The sequence below is a fragment of the Camponotus vicinus genome, unplaced genomic scaffold (genome assembly GCF_025532165.1).
Source record: "Camponotus vicinus isolate PSW18456_S1 unplaced genomic scaffold, iyCamVici1.0 SCAF_8, whole genome shotgun sequence".
NCBI classification, from domain to species: domain Eukaryota; kingdom Metazoa; phylum Arthropoda; class Insecta; order Hymenoptera; family Formicidae; genus Camponotus; species Camponotus vicinus.
Window position 1 is genome coordinate 13,246,115 of NW_028141980.1, and position 22,021 is coordinate 13,268,135.

The following is a 22,021-nucleotide window of genomic DNA, read 5'->3' on the forward strand; positions in this document are numbered from 1 at the left end:
ATTATTTACGCTCGCGCCGCTGTAAATTACATCGCTGCGAGAAGAACTCCGATGCAGATGGTTGTCGATGATACAGAAATAAATATAGAGAAGAAAGAGAGAGAAAAAGAGAGAAAAGAGAAGCACCTGACTCTCTCGTTACGGAAATCATGCAACTGACATACGGCTACAATGTTAATCAAATTGCTGTATTATACAGTATCGGCTCTGTAGTTAATTACAACGGCGTATATTATTCCCGTAATAGTCAAGTCTAGACTACCATCTCTTTTTTGATTGACTGTACGTGAGAAATTATGCGAATTTGTAATCATTTAGAAAAGAACTGAAAATCTCTGTGACATTTAATTATATTAATTCCATTATTATAGCGGCACGAATAATGTTTCGCATGCATCTATTAATAATAGCTTGAATTGAATAAAGAAGATAACATACAATTATTCAATAATGTCTTTCTCTCTCTCATTATATTTACATCACAATAATATCTTAAAAAAAATTTTTGATGGCCACTTATTATTGCATTTGTTTTTTATTCAATTATATATCTATTATTTCAATTATACATTAGACAAGTTTGAATTATCGGTAATGAAATGCGACAAACGGGAGCCAGAGAACAGTAATTATGACAAATTAAAAACAAAAAAAGATAATGATTTAAGCTGGTTTTCCATTCGCGGAAATTTAATTCGCAAGCAGAAACAAGAAAGTCTTCGACGAAAATATATTTATTGCCGAATCATTCTTTTTCTTCAGCCACTTGGTCCGACACTTCCTTTTTTTCATTCAAAATGGAATGCGTGCCAGAGTGCACCGACAGTTGCATATCTGCGCCGTTTAAATTTTTAACACGATGACATGCTGACGCTTATTGCGATAGTATCCGGAATAAGAAGTATACAAGATATATATGACAGGATACGCGATGATAAAATAAACGGAATGCATGCACGGATGATAATTGCTCTTTCATTATGCGTCAGCTTAATCTGTTTTATGTGACGCTTCAATTTCGTATATCATACCCGGCGAAGCGAGGGCGCGCAGCGGGTGCATGAAAAATATCCCAGAAAGACTAGGTAATCAAGGTTTGCGAATTAAAAACGAAGAAACGAGTAAATGTTAATATACGAGCATATAAAATGCCATTTTCATCAACGTCTATAGATAATATCGGCAAGAGCAAAATGCAGAGCGAATGCACATTCTTTTCGAAACACGTGTCTTGACAGATATGGAATTATAATTCGACAATTATTACAATTATTAAAATTATTATAATTACTACAATTATTACAATTAATTAAACGATTAATTAAATTTTCATAAACGAAATTGTATCGCAATAATAGTTTTTTATCAAAGTATTTCAAGCGATCATTTATTATTTCAAGTAAAAATTTAACGGGGACAGGGATAAAAATTATAAATTATTCTTTCGCTGTAATTTTTAAAAACGATAATTATTTCTCTAGTAATGCTTGGACTCGAATATATTTTACTTTAAATTTTTCGCCGATCTAAATTTAATTTGCTATTCGGATTGAGATTTTAGATCACGCAGTAATACACGAATCGTCAAATGATTAAAGTAATTAACGAAAGGCCTCGGGATATATTAATCATTTAATTAATAATTAATATTTTATTAAAATAATTTATAAATTTTAGAACATCAATATTCTTATTTTTCGCTTGAAAAGTATGAATTGAGCCTATCGATTGATCGCCTTTTGCAGCAAAGTCGAGATGAAAGCCTGAGGTTGGGTGTTCATTTTGTATGGCAGTGCCGGTACCTCACGGACTAATGGTGAACTTCGTTCCTTTTCATTGGCCAAGACACGAGAAAAATATTCGTGGTCGAATATACAGTAGCGATACTATCAGCGATGTTATCAACGCGACCATCGCGTTTACGGATTTATTCGATGATCATTTATCTTTCATAACTATCACACTCATTAAAAATTGCCTGGCATTATATAATCAGACATATATATTTTAATTATATATTATATATATTGAATATTTGAATATCATTATTTAAATAGAATTCCCCTTTTCATGAAATACGCGCATTATAAATAATACATAAATAATTTTTTAACGACATTAATATTGCGTGGGAACAATGTAAACCTAAATCACACTTGTGCAATCTCTATTAAGAAATAATTGTACGCAATCGATCGATGTTGCGAACGGAAAGCTCGACAGAATTAAAATTGCTTTCGGTCTCAGAATTGCATCAATTGGCAAGATTTCGCGAAAAGCGGATGTTCATTGTCTTCATCAACGTGGTCACTCACGTGGCGAGAGCTGTCGCGTAAGAATTATATCTTGCGACATACGCAACCACATTGCATAAAGATAACAAGTGCGATCAATGAGACGGGCAATAAACTCTCTAGTTACGGCTGTCACTCAATTGCGATGGAATTCCGTCTGCTTTGTTTGTCATTGCTCGAATGTAAATTCCGTAGCATACCTTGTCCTCGTACACTTTCACCGTTATATTCCGCAAGAACAATGCAATCATAATATTTCTTTACAATAAGTTGTTTTCGTAGAAAGATAATTTTTTTATGGAAATAATCTTTCACTTTGTTTCGTGATGTTTGTCTTATTTTTAAATTTCATAATTTAAGAAACTAGTATATTAAAAAAAATAATGAAAGATATTAATTGAGAAAATAACATTTTCTAAAATAAATAAAATAATATTAAATAATGTTTCTAAAAAATAAGAGAGATATTTATAAAATTTTGCTCGAAATTCAATTCAACATAGGGATTTCATCCATCTAAATTTATAGCGTTATTAAGTGAGGGATAATTAGCGTCATAATTATCAGAGTGCGATCGATGTTATTATTTTCACATCGTATGATTCTCACAAGCGAGGTGTTCGCTGCAAGATAGAAAAAAGCAATACACTTCACTATATTTCACAGCGATATTCCGCATCACCCTTATTACTGCCACGCTAAATGTCAAGAAGTTCTCTTATATGATCGAGAAAGTTCTGGTTTAAGCTAACAATTCGTATAATTACATAATTCAATCTTATCGCTTATACGATTGTGCATCGCAAAATGTGAAATCGCTACAATAATCTAATTTTCCAATTTTGAGATTATTACTATGATAATGAGACATGATTTTTAGATTATCGTTACGATAATCTCATTTTCGCAACATTGTTGAAGAGATATTCAGTTCACCTACAACCCACTTTTTAATAAATATAAAAATGTAAAAATAAAGTATAAATATATAAAAAAAATAACTTATATATTAGGAAGAATTTATTATTGTAAAAATAAAAAATTAATAAAATCAATTCACGCAAACAGGATATGCAACGTATCTCGAAGAATACATTTTCCAATAATAAAATTTTACTTTCTCAAAATATATATCTGAATATTTTGTCAACAGATAGTTAATATTTCATTTAAATCAATAAATAATAATTAAGAAGCAAATTAAATAATTAATAATTAAAGCATTGCTATCTCCCAATGTTGCTTGAGTATGTAGCGTTAAAATCCCCGACATTAAAGTCTCCGCTATTGAAGTTTCCAGCGAAAAATATATCTTGCGAATGCAGATATCCTTGAAATGAAAATATGTGAGAGAGTCTTATATTACGAAACTACATTTCTGAAAATCAAGGGCATTTTGTGTCAAGGGCTTTCTTTGACGGTGTTATACTTGCATATTTGTCAATTATTTAAGTAACATCGAGATGGAATTACTTATCGTCAACCTCGCAATATGTGTCCTTCAAGATAATGGAATATAAAATGGTGTAAAATTATTATAATAATATATTATTTTTCTCCATTGCCTAATTGTAACAATTATTAAATATCAATAACAGCCTAAGTAAAGTTTCATCGTTTAATAATATCAAAATATTATTTACTTGCATAATAAAAAATATATCAAGATATCTAAGATTTATTACTAAAAATAGAAAAGTTTCAAAAAAGTACAAACATGTGATTGACGTAAGAAACAATTAATGATAATATATACTAGTATCAAAAGACAGCGCAAAGAAACCTGTTTAGTTTGTGTGTATATGTATTTGAATATTAACTATTAACATTTGAAAATTAACATTTGAATATTAACATATTCGAAAGTTAGAAAGAACGAGCAGTAATTCTGACTACTATTTCGTATAATAATTTAAATCTGCGATTATCATAAAAATACACTGTGCCTATTGCAATGTACATTAATTAAGTAATCATCAATTCATCATTGCTACCGTTATATTTGTGATACACTGACTTGGCGAATGAGATTACGTCATAATACGAGTGAAAATTGGAAATTAAAAGATGCAGTAGAAATTTTCAATCTCTTTGTATGGCAAAGCCGCGTATTGAGATCGGTGCTGAGGTTGAAGCGGAGGTCGGGCCCATGGGCGGGCCCCGGCGCTCCCGAAGGGGGCCTATATAAGTAGACTCGCTTGGCTTATAACGCGATCCAACACAATCACTTCTGCCTCATCAACCAGACATGCGTCCTCCCGTGAGTATCGTCATTTTTTTTCTTTTCTCTCTCATCTGTTTCGCATATTAATGTCACCGAGTGCTACGACATGCATAATTAGTATAATATATTAGAAATTTGACTGTGCGTGTGTGCAATTTTTATAAAATTAAAAATCCTTCATCCTGTGACAAAACAATATATGTATAATCTTTAAGATTATTTAGCATAATTATGTCGTCATAATTTTATTATAAAAGATGATATTTAAACACGATGTTTATGTGTGAAATTTATTGTATTGTAAATACATATTATATATTATAAAAAATTATATAATTTATAAATGCATCTTCTTGATAAAGGAACAATCTCGTAATAACTACGTTTAAAATCATGAATTCTAGAATGGTAGTGATTAGTGATTAAAAATCTTCTAAATGAAAAAAGCAATGCTTACATTTTTCTGTAAAGAAACAGATTGATGCAATAGTGAACGTCCAAATTTTATGTAACTCATTAGAAAAACAAATATATGTAAAAAATTATTGTTCGACAATAACAGAAATGTGTGTCATCATCACGTCGTTTCGACTTTCCTCAAGAATGCGTATACGAGGCCATTAGAAAGTGTTCCGGCTGCCAAAATTTTTATGCAAATTCGTGTTACCAGGTGCTGTTTCTCTTGTTTTGCCTCGGCCTTGCGGTCGCCCAGCACAATCAACCGTATCAAACGACCACACCGGTGCCTATCTTAAAACAAATAAACAAGTGAGTGCTATAGATTATACAATTGCATAAAAGTGATGCAACGAGCATCTTCGAATTCTCTCGTTGCAATAATTTATTTTATATCACATACATTAATAATAAATTAATTTATTGCAATAATTATTTTATATCTCATACATTGATAATAAATTATCTTCATAATTTTACTTTTCACTAATTTATAATTATATTTTTTTTACTGTCTGAAAATATTCGATATAATAATATTTGTGTTTTCTGGCAGACACAACGAAGACGGTAGCTACAGTTATGGTTTTGAGGCGGCGGATGGCTCGTACAAGATCGAATCCAAGTATCCGACCGGCGAGGTTTACGGCAAGTATGGCTTCGTGGACGACTCAGGGAATTTACGCGAGATCGAGTACGGCGCGTCCAGACGTGGCTTCGAGCCGATCGGTCCTGGGATAAACGTGCCCCCGCCAACCTTGACCGGCAACAGCATCGCCGGCGCCGGGAACGAGCCCGAGGATGACGGACAGTACCGCGAAGACCCGTCGATCTATCACACCGATCCGCGTTTCACCAACGGAGAACGTTACGAACTGGCGCCTAAACATAGACAACAACCGATCATCTACAATCAGATCGCGCCGGCACCGGCTCCAGTAGCTTACAATCAACAACCGAGGTGGGTAATCGCAGTAATTCTTAGCTCATTCGAAAATTTCAATCATCGCTTTGAATTCTTTAAATCATATTTTTATTATTAATATTGACATTAAAATATACTCGCAAGAAATTGTAGCTTTTACTTTTAATTTAAGAGAATCAGAATTTTTTCCCGTCGAAAATTTAGCGGTAATAAATTGCTTCAATTTCTATCTCGAAAGAGATTAATTCATCACATTTATCAATATTCATACAGCTCAGATTAAAATGCATGTGGGAGGGTCAACTGACCGCGTGAAGAGCGCAAAGAGAGATAATCAGAGAACTAAATGTCAAGTGAATTACTCGAAAGTACCAAGATCGTGACTCGTTCAACTTGATGGGGGGGAATCGGTCGCACCTTCGCGGCTTCAACGGGAATGGAATCGAGTCGATTAACCTAATTTCTTAACTTTTCAGATATAATGCGCCTGTCAATTATCAACCGGCGACGGTAAACCAGCGGATCCAGTCGGAATATCGACCACAGTATCGATCGCAGTATCAACCGCAGTATCAAGGTCAACAGTTGCAATCCACGTATCCTTCACCTGCGATTCCGGCCCGTCCCCAAGGACACTCCACGACCAGTATCGACGTCAACGCCGGTTTAGCATCTTACACAGTTAATTACAAACGATAAGGGAAGTGAAAGGAATAAGAAAGGAAAAAGAAAAGTAAGAGAAAGAGAGAATTTTTTGTGTCATGTGTATGTACATATATGTCATTGTTCATCGATATTTTAAGATTGTTATTGTCTAAACGTTTGTTTAATTATTAATATTATTATTTGAATATTTCTCGGTAACAGATTAATTTTTCATGTGTTAATTTAGCGATAGATAATGACACACAGTTATATTAGTAGATATTTGTGACTAGTTTAATTGTGTGTGTATTTTGGATTATACTTAACTTTTTCATCCTCGCGAGTTTCGAATGAGACGATACTTTCTACCTCTATTTTCCGACGTTTCCTCTACCTCTTTTGCTTTAAGAGTTTCTATCTCTCTCCTATAATTAATTAAAGCAAAATTACAGCTCTTCTATGATTTATTTGTTTTTAATTTCAACTTGCACGTGTTTACTTTTTCCTTTTTTCATTTGCAATGACACACATCGGTATGAAGTTAATTTATGTGACCATATACGAAAGGCTTTCTGGCATTATGCTCACCCATTTCGATAAGTAACTTGAAATTCATCAACAGATCAACCTTGCAATCTTATTTATATATATTTAAATATACGTATCATATATAACATGTGAACATATCATGTAATATTAAGCGAGGCAAACCAGTAAGTAGGATACAATCTACAAGATCAATATCGCGCAGACTTGACGATTCGCGAAAAAGGTATCATGAACGATTTTGATCGGCTTTGTAATGAGATATATTGAGCAATATATGTGTATAATTGAATCATCTCTAATTACAACGTAAGTACTTGATAATAAATTCCAGTTGCATGCGTCAGGTGTATGCGCAGCGTTAACGGAGCTTCCTAAATTCTTCTATTTAATAATTGAAAACGCAGTCAGTATTTTTCTCCCGCGTACAAGGAACGTTGTTGGGCTATACTTGACACACCCAAGAATTTTATCGTTGTGTAACGCTTAAAGGCACCCGTATATACTACCTTCGCAGTCAGTCTTTTCGATAGTATGCTTAATAAAAATCTGCATGACAAGTCGAATCTTCAATATTTGAGAAACTTTACTATCTGCATTTTTTTAGAACTCATTTTTATGTTAATTTTTAAAAAGTTAATGGATTCTAATTCATAATATAGCATTTCGTCATTACAGGAAGGTATGTTTCACATTTTTGTGTACATGAAATTATAGAACTTGGAACTTTTGACTACAATATTGTTAGTTGTTGACGAGTGATATCACAAAAATGCATCAAGATAATATTAATCAAATATTAATATTAATCAAATAATATAATATTAATCATATAATAATATAATATTAACCAAAAGATAAAATAAAAAAAAGAAAACTTTGTGATATACGAACGAGATAGGATATATTTAATAAAATGCATACAATGCATTAAAATATATTTTCTCAAGCTTTATTTTGATATATCATTCGATGAGAGAGAGTAACTCTTTGTCTTTCGTCAATTCTTGTGTGGATATAACGGGAATTGGCTCGTGCCACTGTCATGTTTCAGCTTTTGTGATCTAGGGTCCTAAAACTGCACGTACGAGGATTACGCGTTGCGCATACCTGATACGTGGAGAGTGCCATGGACCACCGCCCAAGTCCACCTTTCACAATATAATCCGCGATCTACGCGATCTTGTTGCGCGATCAAGTGCTTGCTGTCCAATCGAACACATATGTATCGAGAGAAAAGTTTGATATAGCTCCTTTTGCTTTCAGGCTTCAAATCACGACTCATAGATCGATCAAATCGATTATTAAAAAAAATTATGAAATTGATAAAAACGTAATTAAAATAAAAATACATGCATATTAATAACATTTTGAAAAAATAAAATCAATTTGTTCATCGTTAAAAAAATTTATATATTATTTTTATATTATTTTTTATATTATTATTATTTTTTTATAGTGCACATATTATTATATATATTATTACGTTAATATTGCGTAAAATAGATAACATAATACAAATACATCATTAATTAATAGAGTTCATAATATTCCATAATGATACTTTAAAACAATTGTCTTTAGGAAAAAAACGCAAACACGATAGCATACACGTAAGCACATACTTAATAGTTTGTTGATTTTGATAACCGATTTTTCATTTCCTTGTCTTTATATGCATTTTATCGCGATGCGATACGCGTGCACGTAGTATCCGCGTTCACTCTCGAGACACATTCTGATGCAAGGCGTGGTGCGCCAGATGTCGGCAGGACTTGCTTTCCTTTACCGGCGCAATGAACACGTCGTATAACTTTCCTCTTTTTGTCGTAACCATATAATTATAAAGCGACTCGATTCGCTGGCCCGTCGCGAAAAAGTCATCCGTATCTCTCATTAAAACATAATGCGACATTACATTAAAATAACTATGCTTTTTTAGCGTTTCAAATTTTCACATTCTATTTCTTTAATTGACATTATTTTTAGCCTTTATGCGTATTAATTTGCTTAAGTTTTATGTCATGCGTCCGTGAATCGCGATACGTGAGAAAACAAATAGAAGAGAATATATATATAAACATCCGCTTCGCGTCATCCTAATTCTTCATGTAATTTATACACGCGACCTTTAATAAATTACGATCAATTACTAGTAACAACAGCATCTTTATTCACGTCCGTTCTCACAAATAAAAAGTTTTTTATTTATTAAAAGAGTTTTAAAAATATAAAACTCGTAATGCACTTAATTGATATAGATAATGATGTTCTTTATGAGATTTATTCCCATTCAATTATCATTAGTATCTATTATATTATTTTTTTAATATTGAATAGCTTAATAGCTAAATAAGACTACATATTGATGACGTAATAAACTTTCGCGACTTACAATTAGTTTTATTTTTGAGATTTAATTATTTTTCTATCGCATATCTCAATACAAAAAAAAATAACTGTTGGTATTATTTAAAAAATAATTTTACTGTTGGTTTTTCAACATCAAACTTACATCACATTAATATAAAATAGATGTAATACTTTGAAATTACATGTAAAACGTAAATAAGATGAATACAGACTTATACGCAACAATCCCATAATCGTTTTTATCTAAATACGCGCACGTGCCTCGAGGATAAAGAATGACTCTTTTACTTCTTTTACTCTAGGCGCTAATCACGTCACCTTTTCTTATAGTAAACGCCAACCACATTATCGAGTTTTTGCAGGTCAGAATTCCAGTTGCCATGCAAGCGATGTGATCGAGTTGTCGTTAGGCACGGACAATCACTTCTGACTGTTGCATAAAAATGGAAAGCGTCGTAACATTAATCTCGGAGGAAGCTGCAAAGAATAGAAAAATAGAAAATTGCGTTTTGAAATTGGAGAAAAAATTATTACCGATCACTTGATTAAAAATAGAGTGATATGAAAAATTGGGAACCTCTACGATCACATATCAAAGAATTAATTCGACCAAATAGGATCTACATTAGTATCAGGACTGATAGCATCGCGACTGTTTTCAAAAAAATTAATTCCTAAAAAGCGAGATCCTCAGTTATTAAGCATTTCAATAAATCTTTCATATTTTGTAGCAAATTATAGTATTTTATGTTTGTAAATGAGTACCATTTTCTAAATTAAAAAAAAATTTATAACGAGATTCAGCTGATCTTTCTTAAAATACTTGTATAATTATGAATTTAATACATTTTTACGTTTTAATATATTTTGAAAAAATATTATAAAAATATTTAAATGTAATTATTTGTTGAATTCCTGTGAAAAGTACCTAATTCAAAAATCACCTGAGATATTTTATCAATATTTCTGATGTTAATATTTAGCAATACGCTACTGCTTTCTTAAAATGACCGGCATTAATTGATATCATTTTAATCAACGATTAATTCGACGAGACTTTAAAAGCTAAAACATTGTATTATTAACACAATTGGGAAGGTTAGACCATTTTGCCTAACTAAGACTAGTGATTAAATTAATTGATTCATTACAGGCTCAATGCTTTTTTCCGATGGTCACACAAAATTGACCGATCTTGAGCTCCCTTTCACCAAGTGGCATTGGGGCAAAATAGATCTTTGGTGGAACGAAATTGTGAATGCAGGCATAATCTGGGTCGTTCGCAAGCAATAATCGTCGGTCTTAATCGCGAAATACGCCCCGTGGAAGTCTTCATTAAACTGCATCGACGTAATCATCTTTAGAGCCTTGAAGACATAATTGCGTTAGAAACCTGGGAAATAAAAAGCTTCCATGCTGTTCTTTCTTTATTCTTTTTATTCAAATGGATATTTACACTTGACTAAATTCATGTTTCACATATCTGTCCTCTGTATTATATATACTATAAGTAATTTAATTTTATAAAATATATTAAAACCATGAAAAAATTAATCAAAATTAAAAATTAAAAATTATATCAAAAATATTATTTAATATGTGTTGACTTATTTACACTTTATAAATATTAATTAACGGGAGATGTTACGAGAAATATTAGCTAATAAAATAAGGCGGCAATATTAGTCAGTCGCCGTCTAATGTGCCGATAGAAAGTTACAAAATATCGATCCATCAGATAATTTCATAGGCGGAACTCAGGCGATCCGCAATGTATTTCGCAAACTCGGGTGAAAACACACACAAACACGGGTGTCCAGACGGTCTGCAAAGGCCGTACTCCATTTTACCGAATCGCTGTTCAACCTTGCATTCGGTCAGTTTCAAGGAGACGAATGGGAGTCACGCTCATTATATTTTGAGATCCAATGTCGCGATAGTCATTATATTTTGAGATTCAATGTCGTAATATCTGTTCTTAGAGCTACTGCGCGGAATTTAATGCAAACCCAGATAATCGAATTTTTAATTTTCGCTCGCAAACACGCGTGTAATCAAATCAGGGCGGAGCGACGTAATAACACTTTCTCTTTTTCGAGATACTACTTGAACAAGAATGAAAGTGCGTATCACGGGACAGAATGTATTGTTAAAATTGATATTATGTAAACTCGATGCTTCGAATTGTGGTCGATTATACTTGATTTTTCAGTGAACGGGCTTGTATAATTTTACACGTTTGCAGAAAGATTTCGGTGGAAAGTACTTTCAGTAGCATAATCCGTAAAGAAACTTACGTCTCCTCATTAAGTTTTATAACTGATGGTCAAGCATGCGTCATGAAACTCATATATACGAGATATTGATTACCTTGATATAACACTTTTTTTGAAATAATGCTTTTACCTCTTGAGAAGTCTTGTCAAGCTTAATTATATTAAGAAATTTACATTTGATTATAACTTCCTTATAAATGTAAATTTTTTAATAAATAAGCTTAATAAATAAATAAATTTCTTAATAAATAAGCTAAAGAGGTATATGAGAAGTATAGTGATTAAATATTCGCTCTCAAATTAAGAGATAATATAGATTTTAAATAAAATATGACGGTTTTTGCATATCAAGCTATATTTATTTTACACAGTTAATAATTTCTATATTTATTTTAAAGCTAATAATTTCTTATCATTATAATTTTGAATATTAAAGTAATTAAAACGGACGCGAATAAAATACTGAAAATATAAATTGCAGGTTAATTTCAAATGAATTTGTATAAATGAAAACATGTATGCTCTCAAAACTGTAATTAGCGTGCGTGACACAGGAGTTGTAGAACCCGTCCGGTTAGCGGTTCAAAACTGGAAACTTAAAATTGCTCCGAAAGATCGAATGATACAGAGTTGGTAAAATCGCTCATTTTTTTATACCACGACTGAACGGCGAGACAGTAGTAAGAACGAGTGCACTTGTCAAATTATTTGAAACAGTGCTCTTGTCGTTTCTCTTTCGTCGGTCCCAATCTGTGTCGCCAGTTTTATATAATATCTCACCTTAGAAACTCGGCACACCAGTTTCATAAAACCGATCCAATTTTTCAATCGAGCCAGTTACATGATCGTCGGGGCTGCTAATTTCTATATAAAATTTATTTATTTACGTCCATCGCAAAAAAATATCATCGAGCAAAAGAAATTTTTCCAAATCTATTATTATCGATTCTCGAAACCGTCTTATTTTTAATAGTACAAAAAATGATAGAAAACAATATTAATATTTCTTTATAGTAGTTTGATCGATGAAAGCTTACAAAAATTAATGACGAAATTCTATGCGTATTGTTGACGAATCTGCGAATCAATCAACCGAGCGACGATTTTCCAGATTTCCGAGAAAACCAGTACAAGCTGGTGGGGAATATTTAGGGGATATAAGGTGCTGTAACGACATAAGGCGATCGTACATACGTACAAGAGTACGAATAGATAGTGAAAGTCCCCCGGAGCTAACAGGAGAACAGAGGGAGGGAACGGGGGGGGACCCAGTAAGGTATATGAGGGCCTCAGTCCGAGCAATCGCCGGTACTCTAGCCTCGCTGCCTACTTACATTCATACACACTAACACTACCACCGACCGCGGGGAAACATGATGCACACCCTCGCGACGGTACGTATCTAAGTGCATCTCATCAACATCATGACGTCGTCATTACACTCCTTCGAATGTAGTTTTCATAGTTGTTTTCAAAATGCGAAAATCGCGTGTGATGTGATTGTGACTGTGATCAGTGTATAACCATATTGTGAACTCGAGGAAAGCGCCCGCTTGGAAAATTTACACGCGAGAAATTTCGAGAGAGGAATTCACTCTGATTTTCAAAATGATATTTTGTCTTATTATTTAAATTCTTTTATTTCTCGATTTTCCATTTCTTTGTAATTTTATGTTGTCAGAAGTGAAAATCATTTTATAAAATAGATTTTATAAAAATGAATGAAACTATTCATATCGCAGGTTATTGCAAAAAATTATGCAAATTTTTATTAAAATTAAAAACAATTTAAAACAGAAACCCGGAGAACGTTGTTGATAACCGACTGCAATTCCTTTCGAGTTTTTGCGCTAATTCATTAATATTTGATTTCGTTTTTCCTTCTATCATATCTAATCATTAAGCTCGACATTAAATTCGTGGTGAGAAACTAAATGATCGCAACGTTAGCGACGTTAACGCGTAGACTTGGTCGTTGCACAACTTTGTTGTGATCTCGTTTCCTACTTTCTTCTACGTCGAGGAAAACTTTATTAAGGTTTCACCGATTATGACGCGCCAGCGCCGAGGTGCATTCATTTTTGTATCGTTCGCGGAAAAAGAATTATATAATTCGTTATTATGTTCGAGCGTAGTCGCGTGCGATGGCCGGAGAATACGAGCAATTGTCGAGACCAGTTGCACCAGCATTGGTTAATCATGGCGAATTAACCGCATGGTGCGCCATACATGGCACGAACTAATCTTTTTCATTCTCCTTTCTGTTTTTCCTGCGGTAAAAAATACTATGCATTTTTTAAATCATTTTTCTGAGAATCATTTTTCTGAGAAAAGGAAGAAAAATTAAGTTTATAGTTTTCATGTAAAGTTTAAACTTCCTAAGAGCATGCAAAAAATAGAAATAGAGCATAGAGGATACGTAAAATAAAAATAAAGATAGCGAATCAATATCAAATTAGCAGTGCAAAAATATTTGCGTGTACATATTTAATAATTATTATCTTAGGAGATAGAAATTTTTACGCTATAATGAACTCTAACAACATAATAAATATAAATAATAGCGTAAACTTAAGCGAATAGCTTTCGAATGGCGGAAAATTATAATTAATAGTTAATTTAATTAATCGGAGTTGCTTAATTGAATTCCAATGTTATCGCGGTATTTCACACTCACCATTTAGAGAATTGCAGGAAGCATAATATGTAGATCGACTGAATTGATTAATTATTCTTGTTAATTTTAGAATCGGCACGCGTCTAAGTGATCGTGCACGGATAAGGTCACGCGTGAAAGATCACAATTAATAACTTGATTTATTGACATTTCTCTCGACATCCGCGTACGTTCATATTCCGCGACTCAAGACTCGTTTGTTGTCGCAACCACGGAGGCGTTCGCGAAATCCGGTATGGATTGTTTCGAGCTGCGCGGTCCATTCTCAACTGTGTCGCAACGCGTGTGGCGGTTAAGGTTCCCCAGATATATATCTGACCTTAAATTCACACATCAGCAGATGGTGACACATTTCTACGAGATTAACGGTTCACAACTTCGTGACATTACTTAAGCATCTTGCGTTACGCGTCAAGAAATTCCCGTTTTATTTCGCGTCAAACCTTGACGCTTTTTTTTATGTGTGCAGGTGACAATCGTTGCAATCGAATGACACATAAAAGTCGATAAACTTAGCGACATTAAAATGTTCAATTGTCCTAAACTACTTGCTGCAATATTTGTATATAATTTTTATAAACTCTTTCTCTCTATTAAAAAAGAAATTAATCTAATTAAATCAAATTAAAACATATTTTTTGCAATATGATTAATAGCAGAATAAAAAAAAATAAAGCTAAGAGAATAAAAAGCTGGTTAAATATGTAACTAGAAAGGTATAAAGAAAAACTGTTACTTTCTTGACGTTTTGACATCTAACACTCGATACGCCTTAAATATAACATATTGAAGAGCCACCACATTGACAGCATTTCTATTTTCAGGTAGCAATAGTGCTCACCGCTCTACTGGCGGTGTCGGCGCAGCAGTACCAACAACCCGGCGGTAATTACGTCGACGATTACGCCCAATATGACTCGCAACAACCGAGCCAGCCGACCCCGCGTAGCTACGCGAGCAACGACGTACCAGCCCGTCAATCGGCCGCACCGGCGAATCCGAAGCCGACCCCGGTGGCGATCCTGAAGCAGATCAATCGCCACAACGAGGACGGCTCGTACACGTACGGCTTCGAAGGCGCTGACGGCTCCTTCAAGATCGAGACCAAGTTACCGACCGGTGACGTCAAGGGCAAGTACGGTTTCGTCGACGACACCGGCAAGGTCCGCATAGTCGAATACGGCGCGAATCAGTACGGCTTCCAGCCGGCCGGTGATGGTATCACCGTCGCCCCGCCAACTCTGTTCGACGAGACCACCAGCAAGGAGGCTCTTGACGCGCAGGTTTACGAAGAGTATCAGCAGCGGCAACAGCAACAGCAACAGCAACAGCAACAGGCGGCCGCACGTCCGGCTTACCAACCACCACCGTCTCAATCGCACACTCAGGCCGTGTACGCTCCCGCACAGGTAGCTCCCAGTAGACCAGCTCTACCTAAGCCACCCATCTTCACGCCGGCTGCGCCCCAGGCGCCGCGACAGTCTCCGCTGGTGCAACAGGAACCGACTTACAGCGAACCTGCGCCGCCCTCGCAGCTCTACAATCAGGGACCAGCTCAATTCAGTCCGGCGCCGAACCAGGAACCACGTTCCCAACCGCAGGCCCGCAGCGGCGGCGGCATCCTGGACCAGCTCGCCAGAGATTACGCTTTGCCTCAGGGAGTGGCACCACCGCTGCACGACATCAGCTTCGGCTATTACTAGTCCTACTCCTTTTGTCTGTCAAGAAGAGTCTGAGATTGATCGCATTACAAAAAAATTCCGTTTCGTTCAAAAGCTTTTTAAAAAAAATTGTTTTTAAAATTATTTAAAAAAGAGATCTATTATATTTTAATGTTAATTTCTTTATAGCAATTATGGGCTAGAATTGTTGCGACTGATTTCGGCCTCGTCTGTGTCCCGACTGTGTGTTGGTCTTGTGTGGTATTCATGAATGGGACGCCCCGATGACTAATTGACCTATCAGTAATTACGGTGTAATTCGCTTTTCTCAAAGTCAGCGACAATATGATTAATGATTGTCGAATAGACCGTCCACTTGAAAGTCGAGAACTGTATTGATGTTTGAAATCACGAGTCGAAAGCTAAGATTCCATTTCTTTCATTGCATAATTTCTTCATAATAATTATATAATATTTCCTATTCCATTTAATCGACAATTAAGATAAAATAGAAATCATACATCTCATTTCATAATATAAAGATCTAATAAATTATATTAAAGATTAATTCGCTGATCAAATAAATTTTTAGCTTTATCACATTTTTTAAAATTCAGAAGTCGAATAAAATGATATAAATGAGTGTCTCAAAATATTATAAGATCTGAAATATTGACTTTTTGAGAGTAAACACAAAGGTCTAAGTCTTTGACTTTTTACTTTAATAATCATGATTACTCGCTTTTATGAATCTATCAAATATAATGTTAGGAAGTTTGGTGTCATCTTTTTATCAATTATTTAAATTATTGTTATACATTCCACGATTCATCAAAAATTATTTAGATTAGCGGTAACAACGAGAGAAATTGTAAGAACTTTACATTCTCTGTAAAGTGTAAATAAAAAATTTCTCGTTTTCCCCTTTTCTGAATAGGCGTTCACGTTCGTTTTTTATTCTAGAAAACGTGGCTCGCCTTAAGAACTCACCAATGAAATATTGTGTTAGAGCTGTGTATTCACGGCGGAGTCCCGTAAGAATGTATCTTAATTGGACGCGCTTATTACTGTAATTAGATTATTGTAAGGTAATTCGAGTGGAATAAAAGAAGACCAATACTAAATTCCGTCACCTACTATGGAACGCGTAAAAGTCTCGTATAATGCCGGTGTAATAAAATTTCCTGATTTCACCTTTCCAATTATGCTTCTTGTTAAGCATAAAGACTTTCAATGTTCATATTTATTGAGCGCATAAAAAACACACTTCCGTATGTAATATAATCTATACTCGATTCTAAATTATCGTCCTTCGCATATTATAAGAACACGCTAAAGAAATTTGATTGAAATTGATTTTAAACCACAATAATCATGGTATAAAATACAATTGCATCGTTATTTTACCAAAGAAACATATTTTTATATAAAACAATTATTTGTTTTACACAACCACAATTTTATTCTGCTTAAAAAAAGGCATCAATTATCAAATATTTTGTGTAGATATTTTATTTTTGAAGATATTCTCGGAAAGAATTCTTGTCGTAGATATTTTTAAAATTCTATCGCAATATTATTTTTCATTTCTCGATGTTCTTGTACCCGAGTATAATTAGAGACGCCTGATACAATGACAACCAAAGCCACATTGTTGCAGAAACGACTGCATGCGGTTGCGATTTTATCTTTCCTTTCTTTGACTTCCATAAAGATTGCGAAATATCGCGAGCAGAGACCAGTCGGATTTCTCACAGGATAAATTCTCGTGTCGGGCAGAATCTGGCCTTTATCTCTTCTTCTGCTTTTGGATTACCAAAATTACATGTTCTCACGTTCTGTTTACCGCATACGAATGGGGTTTCTCGTAATTTCGCCATAATGACGATTCGCCAAATATTTCTAGAAACATCCGTTATTTCTAGAAATATCTATCACACTATCGCGCCTTGTGTTGCACTTAACAAAGGGGAGTTCTACTTTCATTCTGAGAAAGTCTCAAGGTAAGCAAGGCCACGTTATACTTTTCTATCTTTTTCAACGACCGATTTAGCGCAAAAATTCAACACGCGTGTGCTATGTGAATTATATTCTAAATTCTCGATATAAAAAGCGATCTTCCTGATTCCGCAATTTCTACAAGTTTTTAACTTCCGATACCTTTCGTAACGAGTAACCAGAAATAAGCTTACGCAAAGACATGATAGACATTTTCCTTATCTATTCATTATAATTATATGTGTCTATCTAATTATTTATCGATTTATAATATATAATTAATTTATTTTAAAATTTATGCTCTTGCAATTTTATATAATTTCTGCAGCATATCTTTTTGTAGTTTTTCTCCTTTTCATTTAAAGGTACAATAATTTTATTCTTGTTTGCATTATTTATGCCGTTGTATTACGCATTTCAAGGGTCACGTTCCAAAGTGCATAATAAATACCTTCTTTCTCTCTCCTATCACGTACTGCGATTTGCAAGGTGAATACTTGCATACTCGTGCATTCGCCTCGTCAACGAAGGGCATCTTTCGTATACTCATACGAAATGCAATAGTAAATGTAAGATCGTTTTCGCGATTACAGGACAAATTGCAATAACTATCCTGGCGTCGCGCCAAATAATTGTTCACGCAATAACCTCAAAGATGTGACGCTTGCATAATAGTATTTATACATATTGATACATCGCCAGTAATAAAACCTGTTGACATTTATTTCTTAGGAAGCTGAAATATTTATCGAAATAACTTATAATGCGATTTTAACTATCTTATTAAAATTATTATTATTCTTATTGAACCGCAAAGTCTCGACTAGCAATAATGATTGAATGGTGAAGTAATTACGATTGTCGTGCTATAAGACTTTTTTTAATATAGCAGGATCACGCGTGGTTTACGAGATTATATGCGCTACTCGTAACGGGCCGTTGACAGCTAGGCGAGTCACGCAAAACGTTCCATCGGATTTCAACATTAGACGACAGACTGGCAGGCTTCACCTAGCTCGATTGAATTTATGTTCCCCGTAGAAGTTGCACGAAATTTACGATAATGCAAGCGTTGATGCAAGCAATCGTGACTCTCGATCGAGACTCGGTGAAAATTTGGGGAAGAAGTAATTAAAACCTTCCTATCGTTATTTACAATTCACAAAATACAGTTTACCTATATTTACCTGAATTTCTTTTACAATTTGTTAATTTTAGGAATTTTCTAAATTTATTAATTATATTTCTATTGTTTTAATTTTCAATTTTCTGTTCAATTTGCATTTTTAAATTTACCATTTATATATATTATCTACAGTGCTATTATTAAAAAATGTGTATTGTTTAAATAATTCAGCTAGTTGATTGCGAAGGAAGATTTCATAACTTATGATGATAATTAATAACGATGAGTTCCACGCAAATGTAACGTAAAAAGTGATGGTATTCACCCGAATAAATTTTTGCGTAATACCAGAAATAAAACTGATTAAATTACGAGTTTGCACGCAAGTTACGAGAGGGTAACCAAGATATGTAATGCTACCATAAAGACCGGATCTGTAGTGCAAGTGTGAAAATAGCAACGTGAAAATAACTTTCCCCTTCGAAAGTTTTAAGACGGTCAGCTGAGCGCCGCGAAATCCGCTCGCGATCACGTCAGGAAATGCCACAGTATTGATAATGTGAATTATATATATATATATATGGACACCTAATCAAGATACACCTATCACGCGATATATACATATACATATAGCATTCTATCAATAATTACAAATTATTATAAATTATTTTCTTTTTTCTTTTACGAGAGATTTTTTCTTACACATATTCGAAAATTTCATACTTTCATATATTACACACAGCTTGTCCTGAAATATGTAATGTTTTCTGAATTATATCGAAATTGTAAAAGATTATAAAAAACTGGAAAAATTTTATTTGTATGTTAAGTGTATGTTAAGTGTTAAAAAATATGGTAACACATGCACACCATTATTAATTATTAATAATTATTAATGATTATTTAATGATTATTTAATATGAAAAGAGAGACATACCTTAATTATTATAAATCGAGCGATTATACGAGCTTTTCATTACTTTACTAGAGCAACTTTCATTCCCGTCACGTTGTATACAGATAGATCGAGCCAAAGTTAAAGACGATCAGCTGAGCGTGCGGTAGAAAATACCGCAGCATTGATAATGAACCGAGTGTCTAGGCACGTGCCACTGCTTCGCGCGCTCCGATCCTCGCGAGAAGATGAATCAATGCCCTAAGAAGTAATAACATCGTGTGCCGGCGGCGCCGCAAACTCATCCATTCGCCTCGTATTTCCATTGATGATAGCAAACTCGAATACGCCTCCGTCCGATTTAATGAAAGCGACTGAATGCGATTTCTTCCGAGAAACCGGCTTCGCGATATGGCATAAATCTCGCGATGAAATAAGATTCTTTTGTATATATGTTGCATATCTCGTTATTTATCATGTCTATAAAATTTTATGATAATTTCGCAAAATTTTGAAAGCTAATTGCGATATGAAAGTCTAATTCTCGCGTGATTATTTACTTTTATTTCGTACTTGCACGAGAGACTGTAATTAAACCTGCGGCGTAGTTGCATTTAATTATTAATATTTACAGAAATTTTTTTATTTGAAGTTGACTTTAAGATTTTGACGGGCAATAAACACTATTTGCCATTTTCTTTTCCTTTGACAGATATGTGGAATCAATGACTATATCGATTAGTTACCGTTCTAAGTGCTCTTTCGTCCATAATACACGAGCGAAAGCGCGCACCGTCTTCTACGCTTTAGAGAACGGTGCGAATGCTTCGCAACTACCGTAAGAAAATAGCAACATCAATTACCCTGTGATTCTCCCAAATTAATATACATCGTTCTCGCGGTACCCGAGAGACGCTAGCCACAATGTTAGCCATTCCATACGGTCTCGCCGTCACTTTCTTCTTCTCGCCAGTCATATCGTATTTATGATCCAGTAGATTAGCACTTCAAAAGATCGTTTCTGCTATTCTGGCAACATTCGCTATGCTAAAATAAGCGATATCATTATTAGAAAACTGCATCGCTTCTATTTTATTCAATCTCACAAAGATATCTAATGATGATTTTTCAGAGATGGAAAAATAAAATTTTCTCGACTCGACTTATTATAAATTAACAAATTTTATAAGCAAAAATATCATTATATCTTTAATTACTAAATGTTTTAATTTATATCATTTATTCATTAAATTTAATTATTATTAAAGTCTTCATTATTTGCGCAATATTTGTAATTAGTTGCATCGAGGAAGAGACACGTATGACATTGTGATTTTTTAGCTCTGAGTGAACATCATAATTAGAGTATTAAAATATATATTGTAATTGTGTCAAGTATTCGTTAGAGCTTAAAAATTTTACAAAGTATTGTAAAGAAAGTATTAAATGGCTTTCATGGAACACCTATATAAGTACGAAGTCACGAATGTATCTGGAATATATCCGCTTACGTGTACAAATTTTTCTCACGACCCTGCTCGATCTAGTCTATCGCTCGATCTAAACTTTCGTACCAATCCGTTATGCGCACTCATACAATACATGTTATTTGCACGCACTTATAATTAGGCAATGTAGGATTGTGGGCTTTGAATTGATAATGATTCCGTTCTATGAGCATTAAAAGATTGAATATTATTTTTAACAAAACTCCGATAGAAAGAACAAATGTGCCACTTTGTTACATAACAATATGATTGATAATATAACTTTTAATAGCTTGCAATCTTAAATTTCGTACGGCTAATTTTAAGTGTATTATAAAGTGTATTAAAGTGTATTATAAATACACGACATTTCGGTCTACTAGATAGACCGATACTAAAGTAATATGTCATACGGAAGTAACTTGCTACATGTTATAA

General features: G+C 33.9%; 1 protein-coding gene and 1 long non-coding RNA gene across 3 annotated transcripts in view; both read left to right on the plus strand.

Moving 5' to 3' along the window:
• The window catches only part of LOC145975430 (uncharacterized), a 50,774-nt gene extending 49,019 nt beyond the window's left edge, over nt 1-1,755 (plus strand). Inside the window, exon 3 of the long non-coding RNA XR_014439971.1 lies at nt 1,746-1,755. This is a non-coding gene — a long non-coding RNA (uncharacterized LOC145975430). The remainder of the gene's footprint in view (nt 1-1,745) is intronic.
• Nucleotides 1,756-4,454: 2,699 nt separating this feature from the next.
• LOC145975429 (uncharacterized) lies at nt 4,455-17,201 on the plus strand. Of its 2 annotated transcripts, XM_083105914.1 has the most exons (5): nt 4,455-4,554; nt 5,189-5,286; nt 5,531-5,935; nt 6,376-6,632; nt 15,241-15,331. In XM_083105914.1, exons 1-4 carry the CDS (start codon nt 4,543-4,545, stop codon nt 6,596-6,598), a joined length of 738 nt encoding a protein of 245 aa, XP_082962040.1. In that variant the 5' UTR covers nt 4,455-4,542; the 3' UTR covers nt 6,599-6,632; nt 15,241-15,331. The 2 variants fall into 2 exon arrangements, with proteins under 2 accessions (XP_082962040.1, XP_082962039.1); XM_083105913.1 differs by lacking the exons at nt 4,455-4,554; nt 5,189-5,286; nt 5,531-5,935; nt 6,376-6,632 and adding an exon at nt 12,968-13,133 and having other exon boundaries at nt 15,241-17,201.
• The last annotated feature ends 4,820 nt before the right edge of the window (nt 17,202-22,021 follow it).